The 17,512-nt window shown below is 41.7% G+C and overlaps 1 protein-coding gene across 5 annotated transcripts in view; it reads left to right on the top strand.

The window, feature by feature from the left end:
* LOC122550755 (spermatogenesis-associated protein 13-like) overlaps positions 1-17,512 on the top strand; it is a 243,508-nt gene that overhangs the window by 149,709 nt on the left and 76,287 nt on the right. For all 5 annotated transcript variants that reach the window (XM_043691970.2, XM_043691967.2, XM_043691966.2 and 2 more), the window contains one exon: positions 6,584-8,374. In XM_043691970.2, the coding sequence (XP_043547905.2) occupies positions 6,584-8,374 (1,791 nt within the window). The remainder of the gene's footprint in view (positions 1-6,583; positions 8,375-17,512) is intronic.

Below are 17,512 nucleotides of genomic sequence, written 5' to 3'. Positions count from 1 at the left end.
CACATCCAAAAGCCTGCTCTGAAAGGTCTCATCACATTTTGACAACCCTCTCAAATTGTGCCACATCAGCTTGTACAATTCATTTCACGTCAAAAGAACAAAGTCAATTTATCCAATCCCCAAATTTAGTAGATGGATCCTTTACATTAAAAATAAATACACAATTTTGCCAAAAGCTAATCCATTACTCCTTTCGGGCCAAACCCTACCTATCTATCAAATGGAATTGTGTAATGTATTGTTTACAGGCCTTTATAGGGGTGCATATGTTACTACTGCCCGTGTTCAGTGATGGTGCAAGTGACTATACGAGAAGTTGAAATTTTATTGCTGGAACAGCACAGGTCAGGCAGCATCCAGGGAACAGGAGATTCGACGTTTCGGGCACAGGCCCTTCTTCAGGTTGAAACTTTATTGCTGGAACAGCACAGCAGGTCAGGCAGCATCCAGGGAACAGGAGATTCGACGTTTCGGGCACAGGCCCTTCTTCAGGAATGAAGAAGGGCCTGTGCCCGAAACGTCGAATCTCCTGTTCCCTGGATGCTGCCTGACCTGTGCTGTTCCAGCAATAAAGTTTCAACTTTGATCTCCAGCATCTGCAGACCTCACTTTCTCCTCGAAGACTATACGAGAAGGGCAATTCCGCTCATTCTTCCAAGCCTGTAGTATCAACATAATTTAAAGGAAGTCATGCTGCAATTCATTGCTGATCAGAAATTACTGATGCCCTCTACTATTACGTATCAGTCTGTGTATAGTGTAACAGTGCCTGGCAACGTGAGAGAATATGTTTCACACAAAACAAAACAATTTGGATGTCCAAGTACAAAGCATCATTGATTTCTCTTGCATCTTCCTTGCTTGTGCCCTCAACTCGTCATTTAACATACCCTTGTAAGTCACGACCATGATAATCGGGTTTTGATAGAATTGGGCTTTGCAGTTGTTTAGGGAACTCCCGAAATTGACAGACTGTTCACTTTAAATTTGATCATTCACATCTTGGCAGAACTATCTTGTCCTGTAAACTGCTGGTAATGAGGCTTCTTGTTAAAGAAGAAACAAATAAGGTGCAGATTTAATTTACAAATCATTTGATGTTTGAATTGAATTGGTGTAGGTGGGATGGCTGGTCAGTGGTGGGATGGTTGGATCATTGTTATGTTGGTGCTTCCTTTGGAAACAGGAATTATTTATTGATGATGCTTTTATTGATGATGCTCTCTCCCCTCCACAGCCAGTTCTAGGCTGGACCAAGCTCTACTGCTCTGGGTCAACTGACCAGCTGTCTTAAAAAGAGCAGTACCCCCAACTATGTATATAAGACGGTCATTGTCTCAGAATAAGACTGAAGTAATGAGCGTGTGAAATCTTTGGAATTCTCTACTCTATAGGGTGATGGAAGCTCAATTGGCCACCATATTCAAGACAAAAGTCACTACATTTCTGGAAAAAAGAAAAATGAATTACAAATCGCACAACACCAGGTTATAGTTCCAACAGGTTTATTTGGAAGCACTAGCTTTTGGAGCTCTGCTCTTTCATCAGGTGGGTGTGACTACCATCAACACCACTAACTGCTGGCTCAAAGTGGAGAAGATCTCCAAGAAGATAATATATCGGATGAAGCAGCAGAGTTTCCAAATAAACCTGTTGGACTATAACCTGATGTTATGTGTTTTTTTTAACTTTGTACACCCCTATCCAACACTGCCACCTCCAAATCAAGAAAAATGAGGATATTGTGGAGAAAAATTTGAGGTAGATGATTGGCCATGGTCTAACTAAATGGGGGAGTAGGCTCGTGGGCCTAATGGTCTATCATTGTGCCAATGTTTGGAACCACTGTTTCAGTCTGTACCTTTTAATTTGATTCATGTTAATTAGCTACAGTGTTTTCACCTTGGAATTATGGCGCCTTTTGTAACTAAATTGAGGTATAAAGCACCTATGATTTCAAAGCTCTGAGTAACAGAAAATGTACTTCGGTTTTGATTTTGTATAGTGGAAAATATGTAGCCCTTATTTTTCCCTGTTCCAACAGGGTAGATAGAAAGATTATTCCTCTCTATAAGTATACAATTCAATCTAGAGCTGTGCTTTTTGGTGTGAGTGGAACATACCATTTTGTTTGTGGGACTGAAACCTGTTTGTTAGAACAAAGAGAAGCCGGTTTCGTAGCCTAAACTCGAAGCAGAATTCAGTTAAACAACATGCATTTATTGATGCCTTTATCATCGTAAATTGACTTATGTTTTGCTAGTGTTATCAAATAATAATTGATTCTGAGCCCCATAAGGGGATATTAAGAATTATGTCTCCAAATTTGACCCAAGTTGTAGATTCTAGGGAGCATCTTTAAAGAAGAGAAAGAGGTAACAAGGTTTTTGTAGGGATTTGCTGAGCTTGCAGCTTTGGCAATAGGAAGCATGGCCACAATTAGTGAAATGATGAAAATCCAGGGTGCTCCAGTCTACAATTGAAATATGGTTATGTCAATTAGTGGGCTGACGGAGACCAAAGAGCAGGAAAGGTCAGGTTATAGAAGAATTTGAAAACAATGATTTGAATGTTCAAAACAAAAATGGCTGTTTGCAAGAAACCAGTATAAATCAAAGAGCAAAAAGTTGATTCATGAACTGTAATTAGATTAGATTCCCTACAGTGTGGAAACAGGCCCTTCGGCCCAACAAGTCCACACTGACCCTCCGAAGAGTAACCCACTCAGACCCATTTCCCTCTGTCTAATGCACCTAACGCTATGGGCAATTTAGCATGGCCAGTTTACCTGACCTACATATTTTTGGACTGTGGGAGGAAACGGGAGACACTGGGAGAATGTGAAAACTCCACACAGGCAGTCGCCTGAGGCTGGAATTGACCCTGGGACCTTGGTGCTGTGAGGCAGCAGTGCTAACCACTGAGCCACTGTAATTGGTGCAATGTAGGATATGGCAGTAGACTTTTGGATCATCTCAAGTTTATTGAAAACCTATGAAAAGCATAAGAAATTTGACCCATGTTACGCATTTGTTCGTTTTTTTAGCTCCTTATGTGATGTTATGCCGTATGGGAATCTCCGATTTAAAATTGGTGGATTTATTATAGCTTTCTATTTAGACCAATAAAATGTGATACTGAACCCATCTATTGAAATGTTTCAGTAGCAGGCAGCCCTGTACACCATTAAGTGTTATATCAATACCATTTACTTCCTACGTTGCAACTTAGTCTCGGGTCTTAACAGAATATTTTATAGATTTTTCTGTTCTGCAGATAGTATCTGGTTTACTTGAAATAATAATAATAATAAAGATGTTCAACTTCACAATTTAAGAAGGGAGGGAGAGAGAAATTGATATAGATTTGTTGGCCTTTTATCAGTAGTACAGGAAAGGCTAGAATTTACTATTAAGGATTTGAAAAATTGACCTTTGGATAATAGTAATCTCTTAATACATAATATGGATTTGAGAATCTGAAATTGTTTAAACCTTTGATTTTTGAGTATTTTACTGATGGAATTAATAAAGGAGTGTATGGATAGCGAATATACTGTACTGGCATTTTCAGACTTTTGATAAAGTTCCCCACAGGAGATTGATGAGCATAATACAAGCCCTTGCATAGACAGTAACATCCTGGCATGGATTAAAGATTGCCAAACTGGCAGTAAACTAGCCACTCTCACCTTGGCAGGCAACAATTACTGATGTATCTCAAGGATTGATCCTAGAGTTCACAGTATATATCAATGGTGCAGACATGGAGTCAAAATGTAAAATTTCCAAATTTGGGGACGTCTAAGAAGCCAATTTGGAACACTTGCTGTGAGAAAGATGACAAGACTCCGAGGATTTGGACAGATTGGGTGAGTGAGCAAGAACAAAGCAGATGGCATACGATGTGCAAAGTGTTTCTTAAATGTTGAGAGGTTGGGATATATTGATATGCAAATAGACCTGGATGTCCTTGATAATACGTCATTGAAAGCTAACATGTAGATACAGCAGACAATTAGGAGGTTTTCAGTGCAGGTGTTGTTTCAGTTGTACAGAAGCTTGTTTAGATTGCACCCTGGAGTACTGTGCAGCTTTTGTCCACATGTCTCGCGTAGGATATTTTTGGCAAAGAGAGAATGCAACAAAGGTTCATCAGGCTTGTTTCTAGGACGATGGGACTATCCTATAAAGATTGGAGAAACTGAGGTTTCCAAGGGCAAGAGGTGATCTCATTGAAATCTATAAAATACTTACATGATAAACCTGAGCATTCCCCTGGTTGGGAGTCTAGCACCAGTAGAAACAACATCAAATTAAGGAAAAAACGCCTCTCTTTAAGGGGCATCGTTAAGGAGCATCCATTTACCTATTATTTACTAACTATGCTACTTAACTAGATTCTGGATTAGTGGTGCTGGAAGAGCACAGCAGTTCAGGCAGCATCCAAGGAGCTTCGAAATCGACGTTTCGAGCAAAAGCCCTTCATCAGGAATAAATACTTAATCAGGAATAATACTTAACTAAGTGATCGGCCTGTATTGCTTGCAAAATAAAACTTTTCACTGTGTCTTTACTCAGCGAGTCTTGAGTTCATGGAATGCCCTGCCAGTAGCAGTGGTGGACTCTCCCTCATTATGGGCATTTAAGCGGGCATTGGATAGGCATATGGAGGATAGTGGGCTAATGTAGGTTAGGTGGGCTTGGATCGGCGCAACATCGAAGGCCGAAGGGCCTGTACTGCGCTGTATTCTTCTATGTTCTATGTCCCGGTACACATGACAATAAATTCAATTCAATAAGAAACATCTTTAAGGAGCATCTTTTAAGGAAGAGAATTTTGAAGTTTTGAGAGGTAATTGCTGAACTTATGGCCACAGCAGCAGGAAGTATGGCCTAATGACAGTCACGTAACCACTGCCGATTGATGTACAAAAAAGACATATCCGGTGGGTTTACTAATATTCTCTTTAGAGAGAGAAATCTGTCATTACCTGGTTAGGCCTCCATGTGACTCCAGACCCATAACAACATGGTTGAATCTTAACTACCCTCAGGCAATTAGGGATATGCAATAAATGCTGGCCGAGCCAACAATACCCACAATCCTTGAACAAATGAGACAAAAATTAGTGACCTGGCAAAAATCAGAGATGCTATAGTCTATAATTAGCATAATGCTGAACTGTCAGCAAATTATTAGGTTGACGGAGCCCAGAGATAGGGAAAGATTGGGAAAGATTTGAAATTGATGTGAATTTTAAAATTAGGCTGTTTTCAAGAAACTAGTGTAAGTCAAAGAGCAAGGTGATGATTTATGAACTGGACTTGGTGCAAAGTAAGACCTAGCAGAGTTTTGTACAACCTCAATCAAGTATGAGGACTGAGATGGAATTTTTTGTACTTATGGGATATGAATCTCTGGAATTCTCTACAACAAAGAGCTGTGGAAGCTTATTCATTGTCAATGTTTGAAATGGACATTGACAGATTTCAAAATACTAACTACATAGAGATGCGGAGACAGTATGGGAAAACAATGAATATTCACATTGCAAAATAGTTCTCACGCATGGGCAATAATATCATGACAGGCTGCAGCAGTTTCTTTGCATATGCAGCTGGCATCACTATTTGTGTGCAGTGGCACAGCAGCAGCAAATGTGCAGATGTCCCGCATTGAGGCTGTTGAAGCTTCACATGCCCCACTGACATATCTCTCCTTTTGTATTGGCTGAAGATTAGGAGGAATGTGGGACAATGGGAAGACAGAGGCTGAGGCTCTGGGGTGGAAGTAGAGGCTGGGCCTAATGAAGTTAAAAATCTCACAACACCAGGCTATAGTCCAACAGGTTGGACCTGTTAGACTATAACCTATGTTTTGTGATTTTTAACTTTTGTACATCCCAGTCCAACACCGGCGTCTCCAAATTGGACCTAATGAAGAAGAGGTTCATGTCCTGGACATCTCTTCAGCTGCTCCAGCTGTTAAATGTGTGGAACTTGGTGACCAAGTGTCAGCGAGACAAGCATTGGCGAAGGAACAATGGCTGAGGAGACTCTGTCACTGCCAGCTTCTGATTCCCTTTCAGCTGACTCAAGGCTTACTCCTACTCCTGTGTTCCTATGTTTCACGTTTCCAAAGCCAAAGCAAATTCCTGTGGTTCTGCTGTGAAACAAAGTAATCAGTAGGTTAGGCAGCAAATGTGGAGAGAGACAGTTTACATATCAGGTTTATAGGATTAGAAAATGATATAGATGGAACAGTTTTAAACTGTTGTTTAAATGGGGAAGAAGACATAGGAGACCTGCAATGGGGTGGAATTCAGAAGAGAGTCAACGAATAAAGGAGTTGTAAAAGGGGAAATAAGAGTTAATTTTTCTTCAAGAACTTTTTTCCAATCTTGGTGAATGTGTATAAGGGCAGCTAGAATATGTTAAGTGTTCAGATCATGATGGGATCATGTCAATCATATAGCTGTTTCATGTTCACTTTTTTGTTACTTTCACAGTTTCCAGCTATTTTCAAAAAAGTACTTCCTTTACCAGGTTTGTTAAACGCTTTCTTAATCTTTTCCATGCAGGCACTCCAGTCCAGTGAAGTGCTAACCTCTCTCAACATCTATGTAGAGCTGAAGGGAGGAAGTGAAGCTGAGGTGGGGCCACTGAATGAAAACATCCAGTTGATCAGTAGCCTCGATCTTTCTGACATCTGTAGTAATGGCAACATGAAATCTCTCCATAATGGATGCGCAAGTGCCAATATCTTATCTGTAGATACTACGGATTCCAGAATGTTCGAGAATTCATCTCATCCGAAAGTAGATAATGGCTTTCGTGACCATAGTAGCAACAGTGGTCAGGAAATGGGAGAGAGTAAGTTGACCCCTTCAAAAATCATGCATTTCATTTCAAATCCTAAGAAGTATACGAATTGTAACTCTGACAGTCGACCACATTCTGTGATATTGCTGGGAAATTCTCCCACTTGGAATGCCTTGTCATCTTTCAGAAAAATGAGTTCTTTTAAAAAACTCAAGTCCTCAGTTTTTCAAGGAATTCAAACCAGAGGAAATGCTGAGGTCATAAATGTGGAAAATTTTGAAAATGTGCACAAATTTATGCAAAACGGCCATGGTGTGCAAATACAGAATAAACCTTCTTGCACAGCCACGTTGCAAGATTTGTGTAGTTCCGGGGAGGATTTGGCTTCAGATGTTTCCGAAACCGAAGATGTTGATGAAGCTTTTTTGCGCCATACCCACAGATCACGGAGCATTAGACGTGCTTATAGGGTTGGGCGGATAAATTTATTAGACTGTGATAAATCCCCAATACAAGAGGGCTGTACCAAAGTTGTGTCTCTTGTGCCCCAAGCATCCAACATTAATGATTCAATGGTAGCAAATGGTCAAAATCACAAAACTATCAACAGGAGAAGCAAAAGCACAGACAATTTAAGCTTTTTCAAGAAAAGTTCATTTAAAAGGAAATCAACCTCTAACCTCACAGAGATAAAAGTGACCCGTGAAAATGAAAGATTACAACGCACAGCAAGTGCTTCATCAGCAGAAGAAAAATCTGGCAACACTGAAAGGCGATCAAAACGCTGGAGGAGCCCAATCAGAGCTAAAGATTTTGACAGAATGCTAAAATTAGTGAGTAATGTTGCAGATGTTGCAAGGAGACTGGAGAGCCCATCAAAGGAAAACTCATCTTCATGTGAAAGTAGAAATGGGACTCGCTCTAATAGCAGGCTTCATGATGATTATTCTCGAAGAGTTTCTCAGAGTGTTGACAGTGAAAGACACGGATTTGCCTCCCCTAACTGGAACCAACCCTCTGCCTTTCCTGAATCCCCCAACTTATTCACTTCCACAGTCACCCTGACTACTGTTACACAGTTGGAAAAGTCATTATCCTCACCAGACTTTCAAACCAGCAGGTCTTCCCAATGTTTGGCTGTGCTAAAATCAAATAGTCAATCTACTTTCTCTGCTCTTAGCCCTTCTGCCAATGAAGTATTCTTTGATTCAAATGAATCCAAACAGACCAGTCCGTTTACGTTTGAAGCTGAGCAGTCTGCTATTCCAGTCAGACCAACTGCTCCTAAACCTCAGAGTCCAAGCATTGAAAAGACTAAACCCAATATTACATTCAACTGTCCAAATCAACATAGTACTTTATCACTTAGTTCTATGGACAGTGATGGGCGAACTGAAGGAACTGTCTCAAAAGCTGGAAAATGTTCAGTATCATTTAAGGATCTGGGACAAGCAGTTTGCTTTGATGATGGTAATGAAGATAGTGGAATAAGCAGTCATTCACAGCTTAGTCTGAATACAACCATTTCTGGAGTGGAAGAAAAAAAGGAGGTAAGATTTTTTCCTTTTTTTTGCTTTTTAAAAAAATTTGGTTTAATTTTAAAATGAAATTAGGTGGTTGTATATACTGTATGTATGTTGCAGGCCTAGATTATTGTACTGCAGTTTTTGGAGCTGGATTTAAACACTCAATGCTGACTCAAGACAAGAGTGCTACCCACAGAGATACTTCGCAGTATACTTTTGAAAGTATAATGGAAAGATTTTTTTTTGAAGAGTCTTAGTTCTTGCATGAATGTTTGTGTTGAAAATATCTTACAGCTGCCAAATGAGCAAAAATTAGAATGGAAAACTGCTGAAGTAGAGGCTTTTGGTTTATGGAGTTGTATGTTATCTATCCCAGTGACCACAGTGGCTAGAGAGTAACTGAAACTACAACTTTCCCGTGGCCAGAATTATTTTCATTTTGATTGCTTGGATTGTAGGTGAAATTTTAGGCATGTTGGATATTTTGGCTTCAATGAAGTAGAGTAGTAATAAAAGAAGTCTGATTTCCTAAATTATCAATCAATTCCAGATAAGCTGTTTTATACTGAAGTGACTCTTCAATGCTCCACTGTACCACTGTGTGGATAGGAATTCTGAGGGAGCAATATAAATGACTAGGAATCACTCTGCTCATTTTGGTTTCCTAGATTCTGAATGAAGTGCCATCAATTTCAAACTGTGGTAATATGAGTCAGATGTTTCTGCTGTGGCTAACAGTGTGTTTAGATGTAGCAAAAGCATTTCTTATAAATAATAATTCAAAACTTAATAAATTTATTGCCATGATTGAAAATGATTTCAAGCACAAGTCAAGTTTTGAGAGAAAAAAACTGAAATAGCCGGAGAAAAACAGCACGTCTGGCAGCATCTGTGGAGAAAGCAGAATCAATGTTTTGAGTCACTGGACCCTTCAGTCTTTTTTTTTCTCTATCAGGTCTTGAGGCTTTTTTTAGTTTGCATGTGGTTGGTCTCTAGCTTTTGAGGTAGAGAAGACAGAACTTGGCTAATGTTGTTAGTTCAGAGCTCACATAATTTCAGTGGGGATCATTACAATGTGGGGAAATTAGATTAAGACAGATTTGCTTCACTGCATCGCTCCCCTGATTGTAATTATGAATAGACTGTCCTATCCAGGCTTGTACTACCATTCAATGAAAAGTCAAGAACAACTTTTTGTTTTGAGAATAAAACATAACTGTTTAGAACTATTAAAAGTCTCAAGTTACTTGGAATGTATCCTTCATGATATATATTGAGTCATATAGATGTACAGCTTGGAAACGGACACTTTGGTCCAACTTATCCATGCTGACCAGATATCCTAAATTAATCTAATCTCATTTGCCAGCATTTAGCCCATATCCCTCTAAACCCTCCATATTTATATACCCATCCAGATGTTATAATTGGTCAGTGCATTGAGTATAGGAGTTGGGAGGTCATGTTGCAGCTAAAGACATTGGTTAGGTCACTTTTGGAATGTTTATAATTGTACCAACCTCAACCACTTCCTCTGTAGCCTGTTTCATACATACAATCACCCTTTGCATGAAAATGTTGCTGCTTAAATCCCGTTTAAAATTTCCCCTCTCACCTTAAACTTATTCCCTCTAGTTTTAGACTCCCCCACCCAGGGGAAAGACCTTGTCTACTCACCCTATCCATGCCCCGCATGATTTTATAAGGTCATCCCTCCGCATTCGATGTGACAGGGAAAATAGCCCCAGCCTATTCAGCCTCTTCCTATAGCTCAAATGCTCTAACCCTGGCAACCTTGTAAATCTTTTCTGAATCCTTTCAAGTTTCACAGCATCCAAGAGCAGGGAGACCAGAATTGCACGCTATATTCCAAAAGTGACCTAACCAATGTCCTCAGCTGCAACATGACCTCCCAACTCCTATACTCAATGCTCTGACCAATAAAGGAAAGCATGCCAAATGCTGCCTTCACTATCCTGTCTATCTGCAACTCCACTTTCAAGGAACTACGAACCTGTACTTTTAAGGTCTCTTTGTTCAGTAACACTCCCCAGGACTTTACCATTATGGGGTGTACAAGTCCTGCCATGATTTGCCTGTCCAGGACAGGATTTATGATTACTTGGGAGACCATAGTTTGGTTAGAGATGGTCAGCATGGTTTTGTGATGGACAGGTCATGCCTCTCAAACCTTTATTGAATTCTTTGAGGATGTGACAAAACACATTGATGAAGGTACAGCAGTGGATGTGGTGTACATGGATTTTAACAAGGAATTTGATAAGGTTCCCCAGGCACATTCAGAAAAGAAGGCATGGCATACAGGAAAATCTGGATACAGAATTGGCTGGCCCATAGAAAACAGAGGGTGGTGGTAGATTGAAAGTATTCAGCCTGCAGCATATAGTGTGTTGCCTTTCATTAGCAGGGGGATTGAGTTTAAGAGTCGCGAGGTTATACTGCAGGTCTTTAAAGCTCTGGTTAGACCACACTTGGAATATTGTGTTCAGTTCTGGTCACCTCCTAGGAATGATGTGGGAGCTTTAGAGAGGGTGCAGAGGAGATTTACCAGTAAGCTGCCTGGACCAGAGGGCATGTCTTATGAAGAAAGGTCAAGGGAGCTTTTCTGATTGGCATGAAGGAGGATAAGAAGTGACTTTAGATAAAGGTATACAGGATGAGATGCATAGAGTGGATAGCCAGAGACTTTTTGTTTTCCCATGGCAGAAACGTCTATCATGAGGGGGCATAATTTTAAGGTGATTGGACGAAGAGTTAGTGGAGAGGGTTAGATAGGTTCTTTACACAGAGAGTGATGGGTGTGTGGAATGCACTGTAAGCAGTGGTAGTAGAGTCAGAAGCATTAGGGACATTTTAAGTGACCCTGGATATGCACATGGAAGGTAGTACAATATGGGTCTGATCTTCGAGTAGGATAACATGTCGGCACACCTTGAGGGCTGAAGGGCCTTTAATATGCTGTGTGATGTTCTATGTTCATTAATTTCATCCATGTCTGGACCTTTTTCTGTACACATTAATGTCCAAGCATTTTTCATCTCTATTACCATACTGTTTCATCCATTGTTTGTGTCTATGTTTAATCTGCCCAATCAGATTATTTTCTAAATGTACAGTTATTACATTTTGTAAGATTCAAGCTTTTCCTATAGCTAAAATTCCAAGTTCACAGCATCCCTGTAAACTTACTGATCACTTGCTCATGCAGTAACATCCTCCTTGTAATGTGATGTTCAGACTGTGCATACTAATCTTACACTGTAGCCTAACTAATAGTTTAATCAGCTGAAACATGGGTGTATTATGTTTGTGGTTCACTGGAACCATAAATAGAACACAAGGCAGACAGAAGGTAAACTAGAACAGGGAATACTTTGTGTAAACTGTCAGTTGCACAGTTGGTTTCAGACTGTCGTCCTCCCAAGCTCCTGCCTCTGGGTCACCTGACTGGTCTTAAAGTAACAGTACACACCCATCCACATACTTAACAACAGGGTGCTTTTATATAGTATCATTCTGCTAATTTTACATTCTCTTGCTATTTTGCCATCTCCAATACAGTACCTGGTTCTCAATTAATTGACTTTTTTGCTCACCTGGCCATTACTATTTTCAACTAGCTTGCTTTCCTTTTGATTATTTATGTGGCAACTTGTTTTTTGTCATCTGCAAATTTCTTTAGAGCTGCTTGAGGAAGGATTGGTTGCTCCAAAAGCTTGCGGTGTCCAATAAACTGCTGGACTATAACCTGGTGTTGTGATTTTTGACTTTGTCCTAAATTTATGAGCCATTGATGTATACAGTGAAAAGCTGGGGACTTAACGTGGAGCCCTGCAGAATCCAATAGCTATTTTCCTAAACAACCTGTTCAGATGTGTTATTAGATAGTGCTAGAGCAGATGGATTTGAACCCAGGTCACCTGGCCTAATGATAGGGGCACTACCACTGCACCACAAGAGCCCCAGTAAGCCAAGAGGAGAGTTTATTGGCCTGCTTGAAATTGCAAAGGCCTGTAATCGGAAAATACAAGAAAAACATTTAATTACTTTGAAGGTAATATTTAAAGGTCCTCAACAATTAAGTGAAAAGAGAGGTGCATAGTATGTTTGCTGAGCATTGTGAGGACACACACACAATGCTGTCTTAAGCGCTGTGATGGAAATAGAATCGGTAACAATGTTTGAGAGAACTGTGTGGTTATTTGAACAGAAAAAAGTTAAAAGATGTGAAACATTTTCTAGAAGAAAGGTGCATTTTGTCTGCCATCATAATTGATTCCCTGAAATGGAATGACTATGTGAATTAATATTTAAGCATGAGCATTCTATTAATTAATACTAATTCCTTTCGAAACTGCTAATAGCATTTATTTGGATAACAGCGCAATCTTGTGGGCCACATTGAGGAGAACAAATTGTAAAACCACTTTGCAGAATGCCTACAATCTGTCTGCAAAAATTACCCTGAGCTTCATAACTGTTGCTATTTACATACAATACTGTTCCCTGACCAGCATCTCTGTCTTGTGCTTGCTGCAGTGCTCCTACGAATCTCAATGCAAGCTGGAAAAACAGCACCTCCTATTCCACTTGGGAACCGTACAGCGTTCTGGACTCTATTTCGAGTTCATCTATTTTAGGGTCTGAGCACCTTTTACCATGTCCTTACCCCAAACCCCATGCACCAGCCCTTGCCATCGCATGGGCTGCTACCAGACCCGACCCATTGTCAGCCACCAATGGCCTTGTTATTCCAGAAATGTTGGAGAATGCAAGATTTAGTGAGAGGGAAGAACTGAGGGAGATAATAATGGTTGAGAAATGGTGCTAGGAAAATTGAGGGGATTGAAGGTGGATAAATCCCCAGGGCCTAATAATCCACATCCCAGAGTGCTTAAGGAAGTGACTCTAGAAATAGTGGATGCATTGGTCATCATATTCCAGGATTCTATAGACTCTGGAAGAGTCCCTGCAGATTGAAGGATAGCCAACGTTACTCTAGTATTCAAAAAGGGAGATAGAGAGAAACCGGGAATTATAGACCAGTAAGCCTAACAAATGTAGCAGGGGAAATGCTTGAATCTATTATCAAAGATATTATAGGGAAGCATTTAGAAAATAATGGCAGAATCAGACAGTCAGCATGAATTTATGAAGATGAAATCATGGTTTACAAATCTGTTAAAATTTAATGAAGATGTAACTGGTAGAGTTGATGAGGGGTGCCGGTCGATATGGGTGGCATGGTGGCACAGTGGTTAGCACTGCTGCCTCACAGCGCCAGAGACCCGGCGACTGACTGTGTGGAGTTTGCACATTCTCCCCGTGTCTGCGTGTTGTGCCGAACTTCTAACTGAGATTAAGAACCCATCCATGTACCTATCCAAATGCCGCTTAAAGGTCGCTAATGATTCCGACTCTACCACTCCCACGGGCAGCGCATTCCATGCCCCCACCACTCTCTGGGTAAAGAACCCACCCCTGACATCTCCCCTATATCTTCCACCCTTCACCTTAAATTTATGTCCCCTTGTAACACTCTGTTGTACCCGGGGAAAAAGTTTCTGACTGTCTACTCTATCTATTCCTCTGATCATCTTATAAACCTCTATCAAGTCACCCCTCATCCTTCGCCGTTCCAACGAGAAAAGGCCGAGAACTCTCCACCTATCCTCGTACGACTTCCTCTCCATTCCAGGCAACATCCTGGTAAATCTTCTCTGCACCCTCTCCAAAGCTTCCACATCTTTCCTAAAGTGAGGCGACCAGAACTGCACACAGTACTCCAACTGTGACCTAACCAAAGTCCTGTACAGCTGCAACATCACTTCACGACTCTTGAATTCAATCCCTCTGCTAATGAACGATAATACTCCATAGGCCTTCTTACAAACTCTATCCACCTGAGTGGCAACCTTCAAAGATCTATGTACATAGACCCCAAGATCCCTCAGTTCCTCCACCTGACTAAGAACCCTACCATTAACCCTGTATTCCGCATTCTTATTTGTTCTTCCAAAATGGACAACCTCACACTTGGCAGGGTTGAACTCCATCTGCCACTCCTCAGCCCAGCTCTGCATCATATCTAAGTCTCTCTGCAGCCGACAACAGCCCTCCTCACTATCCACAACTCCACCTATCTTCGTATCATCTGCAAATTTACTGACCCACCCTTCGACTCCCTCATCTAAGTCATTAATAAAAATTACAAACAGCAGAGGACCCAGAACTGATCCCTGCGGAACTCCACTTGTAACTGGGCTCCAGGCTGAATATTTACCATCTACCACCACTCTCTGCCTTCGACCGGTTAGCCAGTTTTCTATCCAATTGGCCAAATTTCCCTCTATCCCATGCCTCCTGACTTTCCGCATAAGCCTACCATGGGGAACCTTATCAAATGCCTTACTAAAATCCATGTACACTACATCCACTGCTCTACCCTCATCCACATGCTTGGTCACCTCCTCGAAGAATTCAATAAGACTTGTAAGGCAAGACCTACCCTTCACAAATCCGTGCTGGCTGTCCCTAATCAAGCAGTGTCTTTCCAGATACTCATAAATCCTATCCCTCAGTACCCTTTCCATTACTTTGCCTACCACAGAAGTAAGACTAACAGGCCTGTAATTCCCGGGGTTATCCCTATTCCCTTTTTTGAACAGGGGCACAACATTCGCTACTCTCCAGTCCCCTGGTACCACCCCCGTTGCCAGTGAAGACGAGAAGATCATTGCCAACGGTACTGCAATTTCCTCTCTTGCTTCCCACATAATCCTAGGATATATCCCGTCAGGCCCGGGGGACTTGTTTATCCTCAAGTTGTTCAAAATGTCCAACACATCTTCCTTCCTAACAGGTATCTCTTCTAGCTTACCAGTCCATTTCACACTCTCCTCTTCTACAATACGGTCCCTCTCGTTCGTAAATACTGAAGAGAAGTACTTGTTCAAGACCTCTCCTATCTCTTCCGACTCAATACACAGTCTCCCACTACTGTCCTTGATCGGACCTACCCTCGTTCTCGTCATTCTCAGGTTTCTCACATACGCATAAAATGCCTTGGGGTTATCCTTGATCCTATCCGCCAACGATTTTTCATGCCCTCTCTTAGCTCTCCTAATCCCTTTCTTCAGGTCCCTTCTGGCTATCCTGTATCCCTCCACTGCTCTGTCTGAATCCTGTTTCCTCAACCTTATGTAAGCCTCCTTCTTCCTCTTTACCAGACATTCAACCTCTCTCGTCAACCAAGGCTCCCTCACACGACCATTTCTTTCCTGCCTGATAGGTACATACATATCATGGACACGTCGTATCTGCTCTTTGAAAAAGTTCCACATTTCCACCACATCCTTCCCTGACAGCCTATGCTCCCAACGTATGCTCCTCAAATTCTGCCTTACAGCATAGTAATTTCCCTTCCCCCAATTATAAAATCTACCTTGTTGCGCGCACCTATCTCTCTCCATAACCAAGGTGAAAGTCACAGAATTGTGGTCACCATCACCAAAATGTTCACCCACTAACAAGCCCACCACTTGTCCCGGTTCATTACCGAGTACCAAATCCAATATGGCCTCCCCTCTGGTTGGACAATCTACATACTGCGTTAGAAAAGCTTCCTGGACACACTGTACAAACACCGCCCCATCCAATCTACTTGATCTAAAGAGCTTCCAATCAATATTTGGGAAGTTGAAGTCGCCCATGACTACGACCCTGTGGCTTCTGCACCTTTCCAAAATCTGTTTCCCAATCTGTTTCTCCACATCTCTGCTGCTATTGGGGGGCCTATAGTAAACACCCAACAAGGTGACTGCACCTTTCCTATTTCTGACTTCAGCCCATACTACCTCCAGAGGTAGATCCCCCTCAAACTTCCTTTCTGCAGCCGTTATACCATTTCTAATTAGCAATGCCACCCCCCCTCCTTTTTTCCCACCCTCCCTAATCTTACTGAAACACCTGTAACCAGGAACCTCCAACAGCCATTCCTGTCCCACATCTATCCACGTTTCCGTGATGGCCACAACATCGTAGTCCCAGGTACCGATCCACGCCTTAAGTTCACCCACCTTATTTCTGATACTCCTTGCGTTGAAGTATACGCACTTGAGCCCATCTCTGTGTCCGCAAGTAGTCCCTGTCAGTGCTGTGCCCGAAACGTCGAATCTCCTGTTCCCTGGATGCTGCCTGACCTGCTGTGCTGTTCCAGCAATAAAGTTTCAACTTTGATCTCCAGCATCTGCAGACCTCACTTTCTCCTCGAAGGTGGGCAATCAGCAATGTTGGCCTTCATTGTGAGAGGTTTTGAGTACAGAAGCAGAGATGTTGTTGCAGTTATACAGGGCCTTGGTGAGGCCACACCTAGAATATTGTGTGCTGGTTTGCTCTTTCTGAGCAAGATTGGGTGCAATCTTGGTGTGCAGTGAAGGTTTATCAGGCTGATTCAGAGGTTGGCAGGACTGACGTATGAGGAGAGATTGACTAGGTTAGGATTGTTTTCACTGGATTTCAGACGAGTGAGGGGGGATATCTCAGAGACATAAAATTCTAACAGGTCTAGACTGGGTAGATGAAGGAAAGAGGTTTCTGAAGGTGGTTGCGTCCAGAACCAGGGGCTGCAGTCTGAGGATTTGGGGTGGACCATTTAGTATGGAGATGAGGAGACATTTCTTCCAAAGAGTGATGGGCTTGTGGAATTCATTGCCATAGGAAGTAGCTGATGCCAAAACATTTGAATATGTCCAAGAAGCAGCTAGATATACCGATTTGAGGTGAATGGGACCAAAGGTTATGGGGAGAAAGCAGGATTAGACTCTTAAGGTGGGCAATCAGCAATGATTGTGATGAATGGTGGAGCAGGCTCGAAAGACCTCCTCCTGCTCCTATCTTCTGTGTTTCTATGTTCATTCGGCCAGGCTGACCTATGTCCATTACTTTGGCCCAACTGGTCTTCTGTCTTGCTGTCTCAACCTATTATTTATTGCTCTCTCTCGCTCTCTCTCTCGTTCTCTCTCTTCTCTCGTTCTCTCTCTTCTCTCGCGCTCTCTCTTTTTCTCTTTCTCTCTTTTTCGTTTTCTCTCTTTTTCTCTCTCTCTCTCCTTCTTTCTCTCTCTCTCTTCTTTCTCTCTCTCT

This window comes from Chiloscyllium plagiosum, unplaced genomic scaffold (genome assembly GCF_037043375.1).
Source record: "Chiloscyllium plagiosum isolate Xiang-an unplaced genomic scaffold, Cpla_swu_hap1 HiC_scaffold_6, whole genome shotgun sequence".
NCBI lineage: Eukaryota > Metazoa > Chordata > Chondrichthyes > Orectolobiformes > Hemiscylliidae > Chiloscyllium > Chiloscyllium plagiosum.
Note: the sequence above shows the minus strand (reverse complement) of the source record. Positions and strands in the feature narration are given on the sequence as shown.